The 12,791-nt window shown below is 41.2% G+C and overlaps 1 protein-coding gene across 1 annotated transcript in view; it reads left to right on the plus strand.

Moving 5' to 3' along the window:
- LOC147110942 (inositol 1,4,5-trisphosphate-gated calcium channel ITPR1-like) overlaps positions 1 to 12,791 on the plus strand; it is a 509,662-nt gene that overhangs the window by 264,484 nt on the left and 232,387 nt on the right. Inside the window, exons 36-39 of the mRNA XM_085999984.1 lie at positions 1,749 to 1,933; positions 4,067 to 4,215; positions 5,110 to 5,221; positions 11,845 to 11,880. Coding sequence (XP_085856110.1) covers positions 1,749 to 1,933; positions 4,067 to 4,215; positions 5,110 to 5,221; positions 11,845 to 11,880 — 482 coding nt within the window. The remainder of the gene's footprint in view (positions 1 to 1,748; positions 1,934 to 4,066; positions 4,216 to 5,109; positions 5,222 to 11,844; positions 11,881 to 12,791) is intronic.

Below are 12,791 nucleotides of genomic sequence, written 5' to 3' on the forward strand. Positions count from 1 at the left end.
TTTGTGACTGCTGTTCATGATGCTTCTTGATCAGGCATGCTTTCTTAAGGTGGGTCGATTTAACGCTGTTTATCTTGATCTTTGGTCTGGAGCGTTCTGGAAACGCTCGCTCCCAGCCAGGCCACAAAGGCAACTCCCCCGTAAGAGAGGTAGCCAATGTTCAAATGTCAGCCAATTAGGTGGCAGACCCCTAGATTCCTATCCTGGAGCAACTGGGTATCACATGATACACGTGGACTTGGTAATAAAGTAGACCTACCCACTTCAAAATACTTTGTATTCTTGGAACATTAACTCACCTGAATTTGTGGCGAGAAATTTGCCAGTACAGTGCACAGCACCTTTAGAGGGGCTACTATACGCACGATACTGAGCGTCTTTCTCAAAACAGACCCTTTTTTGTGTCGGTCCTACTCATTTCAGGCACCAACTGTTTGCATCAAGGTGCAGACTGAGGTCCCTCTACTTCAGCCCAATCTCCAGCCGCACTCACGAATTTTTCCATTTCTTGCACCAACCTTCCTTTTAACTTCTCTGACTGGTATTGATGTTACTCAACATTGTGCCAAATTGTGGTCACTGTAGTGCTGCGGGCCTTCGCTCACTAGCAGCTGATTGGCGGGCTGCCCAAACCCACTTCACGTAGGACACTTCGAGACAGCAGAGCAAAGTCTCCTCAGCCCAGGCTGGATTGGAAACCAGGCCCCAGTGGTGAAAAGGGATCAATTGTGCTGCATAATCCTTTTGCATTTATTCCGAGCTTCTGCTAGAGAAGGAGTTGGTGATAAATGCAGGTTACATGGATGCTGCGCTGCCGTGAGGGTCTGCTGTAGTGCAAATATATCGATACAAAATATTCAGGGCCAAGGAAGCTGTAAAGGAGGTAGAGGAACTGTAAGTGGGTTCAACCATTGCAGTTAATTAATGTAGAATATAACGTGACTTGTAATATAAATTTCAAAACTGGCAGTTTGCCAGTATCTTTTTTTGGAATTGCCGCAAACAGATTATGAAAGGTGTGCTGGGTTGGGAGGTGGGACAAGACTTTACTGGCTGTACCAGCAATAGGTTCAAACCAGGCAGTGACTCCCGCCTCTCCCAAGACATTGTGCATGGACCAGTGAGACTGCCAACCTGCTGGGGTCACTTTTATTTTTTTGCTCGTGGCAGCGGAGGTGAGGCCAGTGGAAGCTGTTCTTGGCACCATGCCAAAGCTGAACACGTGTTTCCGTGTTCATTGCTGCTGTGATTACAGCCAGAGTGCTGTCCTCAGCGGGTTGTGACTTCCACATGGTGCTAGATGGGCAAGATTCAGGAAAAACTAAGCAAAAGAGAGGAAAATTGAGCAAAGAATGGCACTAGTGGCACTGCTATAGCGAAGGGAAATGGGCACTGAAGAGGCGGTCTTGATTTGTTTGAAACCCTTCTACCACCTGGGATGAGGAATCTATTTCTTTGATTTTTTTAATTGGATTTACAATTGGTTTTAGTCAATTTACAGTTGACCTAACTGGTAAACTGTCTTCTCCCTGGTCTGGAAAGATACTTACTTACCCTGATGTCAAGCCAAGTAGCCAGGACCAAGCTTCCCACCATCATACTTGGGAGAGCTTGGTGCCTTTGGTCACCAAGTTCGAAAGGTTTCAGTGTACAGCAGTGTTCCTGCTTGACGAAGCCTCAATAAATATATTTGCAGTGGTCCACAAACGTCAGACAAATGCTTTAAATTTGCTTAACATCCATTACAGCCAAGAGCAGAGCCATAGCTATCCCTGTGGACTTGGATAGTCAGGTCAACAATCTCTTCCTCAAGTCTCACAACATTGTCCAGAAAACCGCAATGAGCTGGCGAATGTCAGCGCGCAACGCCGCCCGGAGAGACTCTGTTCTTGCTGCCTCACGGGATTATCGGAACATAATCGAGCGATTGCAGGTATGCAAAGGGATGCAGGCCGCAAACCCGGCTGCACCCAACTTTATTGGTTTTTGTTAACTTTATGCTTTGAATGAAATATTTCATTTTTTTAAAGTTTATTTTTTCCATAATATTTTGTCATCTTAAAGCAGTCTCATTCTTTTCCTCTCTGCAGCTCTGTTTTGTGTTTGGCGATCTGCTTCTTCTGAGGGTTACCATCTCTGTTTGTATTTTTTTTTCCTTTTACTATGCTCCGTCATTGGATCTCTAAATTCTGGTAGTTTCCTCCACTTCGTGTCTGTCACCCGTCCCGTTTACTTGGTTACTCCATTCTTCTGCTTTTTTCACGGGCACTTTGATGATGAAGACGTGATCAAGTTAAGAAGCCCTGAACGTTTGAAATGGAAGTAGGGTAAAAGTTTGAGTTCTTGCTTTGCTAGCAGCTTGTATCATAAGTAAAATGACTGACTAATCATTCCAAAATACGAACACGTTGGATTTGTGTTAGGAACTTAAGTTACTGACTGCAGATTAACTGTGCTTGAAAAAAAATTGAGGGACTGTATACTGTTCAAGAATGAAAAGTTTAAAGTGAAATAGTACTAACCTGTTGTGATTTCCCAGAATATCAGATTAATGGCTGCATTGACCTTTGAGTGCAATAGCGAAACAAGATGAAGAGCAGAATTTGCAACTTATTTCATGAAACACTGGCCCTGAATTTCCAATCGGAGGCTTCCTGCGGGCAGATACCTCCGCTGAAAGAAATCTACGAACCCACCTGTGGTAGATACTGAGGCTTCTGCTCCTGGGCCCCTCCTCTTTGAAATGCGCAGAGGCCCAGGTATCCCAGGGACGCATGTGGTTCACAAGCGCCAATGGAAGAAGGGAACCCCCCTTCATACTTTTGACAGTTCCGTACGTACAGAACTGTCAATGGGGATGACTGCAAAATTGCACCAGCACACTGAAATAAATAAATAAATAAAAACCATTGCATATATAAAATTAATTAAAATGGCATTTTTGTTAAACAAAAATTTAATTTTTTTAATGTTTTAACGGGGCTTATTAACTTACCTTATTGGACAGGGTTTTTAATTTATAAGTGAGTGATAAAATCTTATTTTTCTACTTTTTTAAACTCTTGTGCTGGTAAAAGCAGGTCTTTTGCCTGCTTTTACCAGGCGTAAGAATTCTGTGGCCTTTCAGTGGGCAGAAGTTGAGCAAATAGCGCAACTCTCCACCCGCAGAGGCACTTTTCTTGGGCATGCGGATGATCTGTCAAGAGGATTTTTGACATCGCAAGTTCCGGGTTTCAGTGCATGCGCTTCGCTTGCCTAAACCCAGAACTTGCGCGGCTCCTATGGGCGCACGCACCCCCACGGAAATTCGGGGCCAATAAATGATCATGACACTGATACTAGTCTAACTGTGCTACATGTTAACTGAATACTTGAAGCTTTTAAAGGAATAAATTCTGGCTGATTTCAAAGTAACCCCTCATGGGAGTTTATATTGCTCAGAGTTCAGTTATACCACACTTGTCCATCTACAGAGTGCAATGCACAGCCAGCAGAGGATGAGAATGGAAGTGTTAGGAGTGAAAACCCTGGCAGTTTCGGTTTTCTATCCTCCATAATCTTGGATTGCTGAAGCAAATTGTAGCATTCCTTCCACTATCTCCGCTGAAATCGGCTAACTACAGAGACGAGGGACTGAATTCAGAACCATCCTGGTCTATAAGGATCAACTGCTCGCTAGATAGCTATTGAGGGAGGGGAGAGGGAAGGAACTTTTCTCATTTCTGACATCTTTCTTTCCAGTAATGGCCTCTAAGTGGAGAACAGCATTAACATTTCAAATGTGGTTTTTGCTGTCTTCAATTTTAATAATTACAGTGGCAGATTTTGGCAACCGCTTTCTCTGGTATAATCATGGTCCTTTATACATGTTCTTTCAACTGGCAAGCAATTGCAGTGAATTAATAGATAAATAGGTTCTCACTGAAAGTGGGTGAAGCCCGTTGAAAATTTGCACGAGTTAACCTTTATAAGCCACCTATATTTGGAACGGTGCTGTAGGAGTTTAACTTGTCTCCGCTTTGCTTGTGGAATTGAAGATTAAACAGCGCTGTTTGTTGAAATTCAGGATATCGTGTCAGCACTCGAAGATCGGCTCCGTCCCCTTGTTCAGGCAGAACTCTCTGTACTAGTTGATGTCCTCCATCGGCCTGAGCTGCTTTTCCCAGAGAATACTGAAGCAAGGCGCAAGTGTGAAAGTGGCGGCTTTATCTGCAAGTAAGTGCTCAAATTATCGCCTTCGACTTGTTGCTGCTCACTAAGCAATTAAAAAAAAAAAAAAAATCATTGCATCGAATGCTCCGCATTTAATAGAAAACATCTTAATAGAAATAATCTCTCTCGTCGAGCTGTTTTAAACTAGAATTTGTAACGGATTTCTGCTTTGGAGATTTGTAGACAGCAGGCACGTTGAGTGTCTTCTCTCCAAGTGCTTTTTTTCATGTATCCCAAAGCACTTTATTGGTTGAAGGGATGAAGCTGAGCGTTGGAGCACTAATAGAGCTACCCAGTGAATGACAGACATTGGTTGGATTCCTACTTCATCGGTTCTGTGAGACATGTCGAGTGGTGTAGTGAGGGGCCAAGCAAAGATGGCAGCAAATTTCAGACGGGAGAGTCACACATGGTCTCTCGTGTCTTTATCACCCCTTCCGTCCCTTAGTCAGATGGACTGAAGTTAACAGAGGATTTAAAAGAAGAAAAGTTACTTTTTTTTTTAAAGTGTTAAATTCTGTAGGGGGAGATATTGGTGTGTCTTGTTTTCGACCACTTCTTGTACTCAACCACTTCTTGTACTTCGCAACTGGTGTCATTTGAAAAGTAATATCCTTGAAACTCTTAACGTATCATTTGTTCATAACCCCAGTTTAATTTTTGTTCATTTTGTTTTTGAGGTATGGGCACTAATAGCACGGGTGCACTTATTGCCCATCCCCCGTTTCCCGAGAAGATGGTGGTGGACCTCCTTGGTATTTGGTATATGTCTCCCATAACTTTTCATAGACTAGGTTTTCTTTTAACTTGGTACTCATTGCATTAAAATGCATGAAAGTTGTAGGAGGCCGAGCTAGCAATGTATTGCAACTGAGGACATGCTTTCATTTGTAATAGGCTGATAAAACACACAAAGCAGCTATTGGAAGAGAATGAAGAGAAGTTATGCATCAAAGTTCTACAGACTCTTCGAGAGATGATGACCAAGGATCGAGGCTACGGCGAGAAGGTAGCATGTGTTTCTGGTTAGCTCCTCCGGTTGCCCCACGAGTAACTCATCTCCCTTGTGTTGTCTATTGAAATTAATTTGATTTTTTTTCTTTCAAACAACTGAAATTTAAGCTTTTGAAAGGTTTTGGCATTGTGGAATGGTGCTATTAACCCATCAAAAGTAAATCCACTTCATGTGTAATGTGAGACGAAAATATCAATTATGTCCAAAATGTCTGATCGGTCCTGTAAAGGTTTATACAAAATACATAGAAGCTATAAATAATGATTAAATGACTTGACAGGTAATTGAGCAGTTTATGTAGATTAAGGTATTCAGAAGTATTTTTTCCACTTCTTTTGTTATCCATGTACCATGAGTAATGATCTGAAGTCCGTGTAGTTCCCTTCCCCTCCGTTGATGTCTTCCCATTTCTGCATGTTTCCAATAATCATGTCACGTTACCTCCTCTTTGAGCACTAGATGTTCTTTCCTAGACCTACCTTTGCACCCCTTCACCCCCCACCCCAACCCCCACCACCCCTCCCAAAAAAAATCAGCATTAGCTCCATCAGTGCTGGTCTATATTCTATCTGCTGCTGGCATGTGAAAATGAATGACACATACTTGCAGTGAAAGCATTTAAAATTTCAGAATTCATATTAAAATTTTGTTTTAAATTACCCATGCATTGGGGGAACCCATTTCCTGTTGTTGGTTGGGACTTCCCTTGGGTGTCAGCTCTTCAGTGTGCATGGAGGTTCCCCCCCCACTGATGGTTAACGGGCACGGAAACCATCACTCTTGAAAGAGTAATGAGGAGGGCTGTTAGTCAAACTTAATGGGATTTGGATATCCCAATGAGACTTTTGCCTTCGTATAGATTTCTGAATAAATATCTCTGACATGATCCCCGAGGTACAATGGAAGAAGAACAGAATATAACACACTATTAGACCATCCAATTTGCAAGTACCACATGGAACAGTTGAGGCGAATAAAACAGATGCATTTACGGGGCAGCTAGATAAGTACATGAAGGAGAAACGTATAGAAGGATATCCCCTGTGCCCTTTTTGAAGTTCCATTTCATAGGGTTAGATGAAGTAGGGTGGGAGGAGGTTCGTGTGGAGCATAGATCAGTTGGATCGAATGGCCTGTTTCTGTACTGTAAACTCTATGTAAAAAATTTTAAAAAAATCAAACCATTGCAGAAAATTAATACAGTAGATTTCACTTTAAAGCAGAACATTTAACTCGTGCTTCCTCAGATACAAAAATAATAAGCACAGCACTTCTAATAATACTGAGATTAAGCCAGTGCCCATAATACAAAACGTGTACACAATGTTCAGTGTACCTATATGGACTCATCATTTCTGTGCAATCAGTAGTACAGCCTGACTGGAAGAAGCGAAGATCTACTGGATTCCCCTGTGCCCTTTTTGAAGTTCCATTTGAGACAAAGGAAAATAAAATGCTATCTTTCACAGTTGGACAAGTCTAGCAGTCATCCGTAGGCTGTAAAACAGGTTGCCCACTGGCATGGACTCTTAGTAAGTCAGCAGTCTTCAATGATAACTGTGTCTTCTATCCATGATGAGAGCTAACGGTTTCTAACACTGGATAGACTGTGAAGCTTGTCATTTGCTGAAAAATTATCTTACTGAATAATTTCTCTGCACAATCTACACGAGGGTTGCATTCCAGAAAGGGTTAAATGTGGATTCTCTCTCAACCCAGACTATATATGGAAGACCTGTTTTGACCCTGAAAATACTGCCGAGGAAAAATCTGCCTTTGTCACAAGCTCATTCAACCTCTCTGAGAAACAAGCGGATACAGTACTTGACCACCTTGTCTAGCACATTGAATAACTCATATTTTCTGTAGAGATAAAACTTGCTCATTTAGTGAAGGTTTGTTTACCAAAGTTTGTCATCTGCTGGACAATTGTCAAGATGTTATGAAGAAGAAAATCCAAGAGCCTGCTATTATGTGGTGGTCCAACTATGCTTCTGGTGGACTGGAATTCTGGTGGTCTAGACCAGCGTGAAGGTCCCTAAAATACTGTTGCCTTCAGAGCTTGCTGGATTCTGATCTAAGACTAAACTCCTCAGGTATTTTACAGTAACATTCACTCTTGCCCAGAAGGTCGCTCAGTAGAAAAGCACTCCTTTTTGAGGTCTAGATGAATGCAAAACAAGGGAAATGATTCTGAATTTGTACAAGACACTTGGGAGGCTGCAGTTAGAGTCTGAAGGGTACATCCTACAATTTTACATTTCATAAAACTAAATGGAGGCGGATACTATTCAAAATATTACCCCAATTTGCTGAGGAGACCAGATTTTTGGTGCTAGGCGACTAGTGTAAGGAAATTAATTGCACCAACAAATCTGGATAAATTGAAGTTTTTGCTGTTCCTTAGCTCGTCTATTTAACGTGAAAAAGGATAGAGCACTGCACATTGGCCTTGAAAACATACACCCAGTGGATCTGCATGCAATCAGAAATGAAAAAAATTGGCTGTGATTATTGATCATAAAACTGAAAGCATTCAGTTAATGTGATGCCTATGTCAGTGAAGATTAATTGCTGTGTTGCATCTCAAGCATTTTAGTCAAAGCAGATTATTTTAATTCTGTAACTTATTGCTGAGATCATATTTGAAGTGTTGTGTGCTATTTTGGGTACCATACCATCAAACAGACAATACCTTGGAGACATAACACTGATTCCTGGACTTGGAAATTCTCAACAATACAGAGGGACACCAGGCTATGGGGGAGAGAGCAACGCATTGGGAATAGTTTTTGATTTTTCTAGCACAGAGCCGGCATGGACATGATGGGCCAAAGAGCCTTCTGTTCAGTGGTAATTGAACTTCCTCACTGGAGGGGAGAAGAAAATAGGTTGAGAAGGTTGATGAATTGCTGAAATGGATGGGTAATGTGGATTTTTGATCAGTTTTAAGCTCAGCTTTGACTGCAGGATAAGAAACAAACACGGAATTGGCAGACCACAAGCACGACTAGAAATGAGAAACCTACTTTCCCACAGAGCTTTGGTATCTGGAATAGACTTCAATCAAAAATAGTTGTCGCTATACTGGAGCACTGAAATCCTTTTAAAACCAAGTTTGATAAATACCTCATTTTAAAAATTTGGATTGAAGGTATAAGTGTAAAGATAGGTGATCACATGCACTATGGGAATCAGAATATTGTCTTTGCAATATGACAACTCTACACAGAATAATGACAATCTTGGTGTCGAATTGAATTTCTGGGAGTTTCATCTTTTACTTTCAGGGGTTGAAGAAATTTGAGCCTCATCCTCCGTTTAAAGTTTGACTTGTGGTTATTCACTTTCCTCGGATCAGGAGATGATTTCAAATTGTTGGGAATGGTCTATAATATGGTAAATGCAAGAGGTAGCTTGATGAGTGACTAGTCATTTTCCTCATTCAGTACTGTTGTACACTTTATCATAAAATTGTTGACCGTTTGAAGAACGTTGACGCCTTTGTCCTTGTGAAGAAGGATCAGTCAAATGATTGACTTGGTAGCTGATGGCCATTACCTGAAATGGAGCATTTCCAATACCTCCTCTGAAGATCATACTGTCAGTAGATCTCACTAATCCATGATCCTAACATGTTTAACACCAAGACAGCACTGTTGCACTGTGGAGATCTGTTCATGGAGATAGAACTTGAACCTACTGAATATCTACCTAGTCAGCTGGTTGTGGCATATGGAAACAAAATCTCGGGTTTTTACTAAACCAAGCACTAATATTGTAACCGACACATGGATGGAGATCCCACACCAAGCTTGAAGGCATTTGACAAAAGTTTCATCCAAAACATGGAACAAGTTTTCATAGACAGTCCCAGGAAAGAAGCTGCATGGAACGATGCTCATTTTCAATAAGAACATTGGGAGCACGGTAGAGGTGCGGTCTCTGTTGTGACTTCTAATGAGATTGGGGCTGCTTGAGATCACTCGCCAAAGAGATGATATTTTCACTGGTCAAATTTAAGGTTTTTGTATTTCAGTTTCTTCTCCTTTCTACATGACTGGGGCTTGATTCATCCCAAGTGTCTAAAGGTTTGTGTTGATACTGAAAATAAGATAATGAGTGTCCTGTAAAGCAAAAGTGACGCTTGGGCAATTCAGTAGTCCTTGTGGAAAGAAACAAATTGGTTTTGATTGGGGGAAAATGCATAAAGAATGTATTGCACTTAAATGGCAAGGAACCATCTTTGTTAAATGTACTAATGAGCTCTTCCTGGTTGAAAAGCACTGGAGGGTGGTACAGGAGCACTGTCTAGATGGGAATAGAATAGGAAGAAAAAGTCATGCGATTGGATGACACAACATCTTCGAAGACTAATAAACTACCCTTCTCCCTTCTTGCCTCCCCTTCTCCCCATTGGTTCTCTTTCCTGCCCCCCAAGATGGGCTACATTGGCTTTAGATCAAAACCCATGGTATGTGAGGAACTGCATTCAAAAAATTCAGACAGTGGCAGAGATACATAGATTTTTTTTAATGGCTGTCCAGCTTTACATCACTCTACCCTGTAAAAATTGTTCTTTAAATACCTGTTGTGCAGTCTGGATCATTGGCATCCTAAGATGGAGATTGTATTTTAGGTATCTTTACAGAAAGTTTCACCTACCTTGGCCAGTGTATCTATAAAAGAAAGAGGGGACCTTGGCACAGGACCCTTTGCATTGGCTTGGGGATTGAGGAGCAAGCAGTGTTGGTGCCATTGACTTTAACTATCTTTTGGCAGCAGGGAAGCAGGGCATTTTTCATCTAGAACTGAAAGCCTGGTTATTTTTCTCACTCTGATTGTTATGGAATTCTGGTAAATATATGTCCAGTTACCAAAAACAGTAATGCATGGATCTGAGCTTCTAAACCACTCTAATCTCAGACATTTTAGATATTCAGCAGAATTGTTTTTAAATTGCAAAATGTTATTTACACAAGTAATTTCTGAAAGTGGATTTAGTGGCGAATAGACTGCGTCTATTGTGTAAAGAATTTGGATAAAATAGAGGTACGGTACTTCAATGTTCATTTTTTCCTGTGAGAGTGGGAAGTAATGTGATAAAACAAGTGCTGAGAGTTGATGAGGTAAGCTTTTAGCTGGAGTAAATTCTACAGTTTGATGCCCAACATTCACGATTCCTCCTCCACAGTGGAATGTTGACTCCTTAACAAACTCCCCATAAAAGTTAACCTGTAAAAATAATTTACTTGGAAACAACACTTTTTTTTCTCTCAAAATCTGGAGAGAAAAGCACAGATAAGATGAAGAGAATAGTGCCAGCGTCTTAACACCCACTTTACAAACGCCCCATAAAAGATGATATTTGGGAAAGGTGTAAAGTAAAGTGCTTGAGACAATACTTTTGTTTTGCACACGAGTTCTGGAGACAAAAAGCAAGGGTAAGATGAAGGAAGTAGTGCCACCTTAACTTGAATTTTACTGTGGTGTTTGTACATGAAGTAAAACAAAGTCGAGTTCCACTAGGGGGCAGATTTTGAGCAGACTATGATGGAGGCCCCAAAAAAATAGATAACTTGAGCAGAACTGCACAAACACACTCTTGTGCATTCAGTAACATGCAGCGTTAGTATTTAATGGAACAATATATCGAAGTACACACCAGGCTATCAATCTAAAAAGCATGTGATTTTGAAGTCTGTGAGGAAACTTTGTGCAGCTTCCATTATAGGCAAATGAAAATGAAGGACCACAATAACAAAGTGTGCCGTAACCTCTTTTGAAGTGACTGTTGAATTTCTCGCTGGTAAGCGTAAAAGTCCTGTCTAGTTTTTCCAATCTGAGCAATGTCCAAGAACAGTCATTTTGGTGAGGCCAATTGAGTAGCAGTCATTTTACAGCAAAGGTTAAAGCCTTTCCAATTGAAGACTTTTTGGGATAAATGTTTTAAAACAAACTGTTCTGAACTTGAATAAAATTATGGTCTTCTGCACAATTTCTTCAAAAACATGACTTAGTATTCAAAGCAATGGTTGATGATTGGAGGTGGGGGGCAGGGCGTTGGGGAGAGCTTATCAGATGACGTGTTTTAAGCCACAGTTGAATCATCGTCTCATTTCCTTAACTACGACTCTAGATAGCTGGCGGGTTTCGAAAAACAAATGGACTTTTTGCCCCACATTTGCAGCCACCCAACAATGTGTGGGATCGATGATGTGTAATTCCAGTTAAACAAGAGTGGGCTGTGTCTTGGGTCAAGTTTAAGTCAATCTGTTATCATTGTTCCAAACTGCGAGACCTTGGCTAGATTGGCGATGGTGCAGTATTGCTGTTTGTACTGGTGTGGTGTTGCCTTTAAGAATTTTCTCTGACTCCCAAATAAGCGCTCCGCCATTTGCAGTCATTGTGTATAGTTCTGCATTCTAGTGTCTTTTGTAAAAGCAGAAGGCAGTTTTGACTGAAACGCTCTTACGCTCCTAATCTCAAACGATATTCACTAAGCTTCACCTAAACTTGATCTAACCTTCATTTTAAGTAAAAGATTTGCATCAACCTGTGTACTAATGATTCTTGCTCTCAACTTCCTTTTTTTTCTCTTTTTTTTCTTTTGACAGCTCATTGCATTTGATGATGAATTGGATGTAGCAGAGGTTGACGATTTTTATTTACACTTTTTACGCCATTGCTCTTTGCTCTAGTGTTGCTACCATAGTGCTTCTGCATACTGTGTGGTTGTCCTCGTGCAATGTTTTTTTTGGAGTAGCATATGCCGCCCTCTTGTTGGTCATTGGTACATCAAGCCACTTGAAGTGAAGAGCCCCTTTCAGTGCAGGTCCCCGACCTCCAGCATGTGTCCCATTAATTCTTTGTTACAAAATTTTGTTAGGTAAGATTATCAAGGGATCTGGAGCCGAGGCGGGTACGTGAAATTGAGGTACAGATCAGCCATGATCTAACTGAAAGGCTGAGCAGGCTCGGGGTGCGGAATGACCTGCTCCTGTTCCTAGATGCAGATGCTGCCAGATGTTACATTTCTGGGGATTTGATAAGGAGTCACCAACAAAATTGAATGTCCAAGCAGTAAATGGAGGGTTTAACGTCTGTGTTCCAGCTCTGCTGAAGTGGTAAAAAGCCAAGTTGCAAAGCTAATCAGGAACTCTCGGATATTGGGGAGTATCCACTTAGGATGTTTGTGAACAGACTGTAATTTACTGAACAGTTTATTGAATAGAAATCTGCATACTACTGGTAATATGGTACCTGTCACATGATGCCATGTTTTATTTTTGGTCTATTCGGATTGGTTTTATTGCTCGATCACACTCGTCCCATCACGGCACTCTGTGTCACACGATGTTGTAAAGGTTTTGAGTATTTTGAGCTTCGCTGGGTTGAAAGTTGTAATCTCATCTTGAGGCTCGATCGGCATTCATGGACCTGGCCAAGATTCTGTGATGTCCTACGAGCCTCTTGCTTAAGTTACAACTTTGTTACTCATTGCAAGCTATCTTCCTCTGTGCTGCTTCTTCATAAGTATGGATGCATCAGTTTAAAAAAAAAC

Source organism: Somniosus microcephalus, chromosome 11 (genome assembly GCF_052327205.1).
Source record: "Somniosus microcephalus isolate GS21.2 chromosome 11, FLI_Smic_1.0, whole genome shotgun sequence".
Classification (NCBI taxonomy): domain Eukaryota; kingdom Metazoa; phylum Chordata; class Chondrichthyes; order Squaliformes; family Somniosidae; genus Somniosus; species Somniosus microcephalus.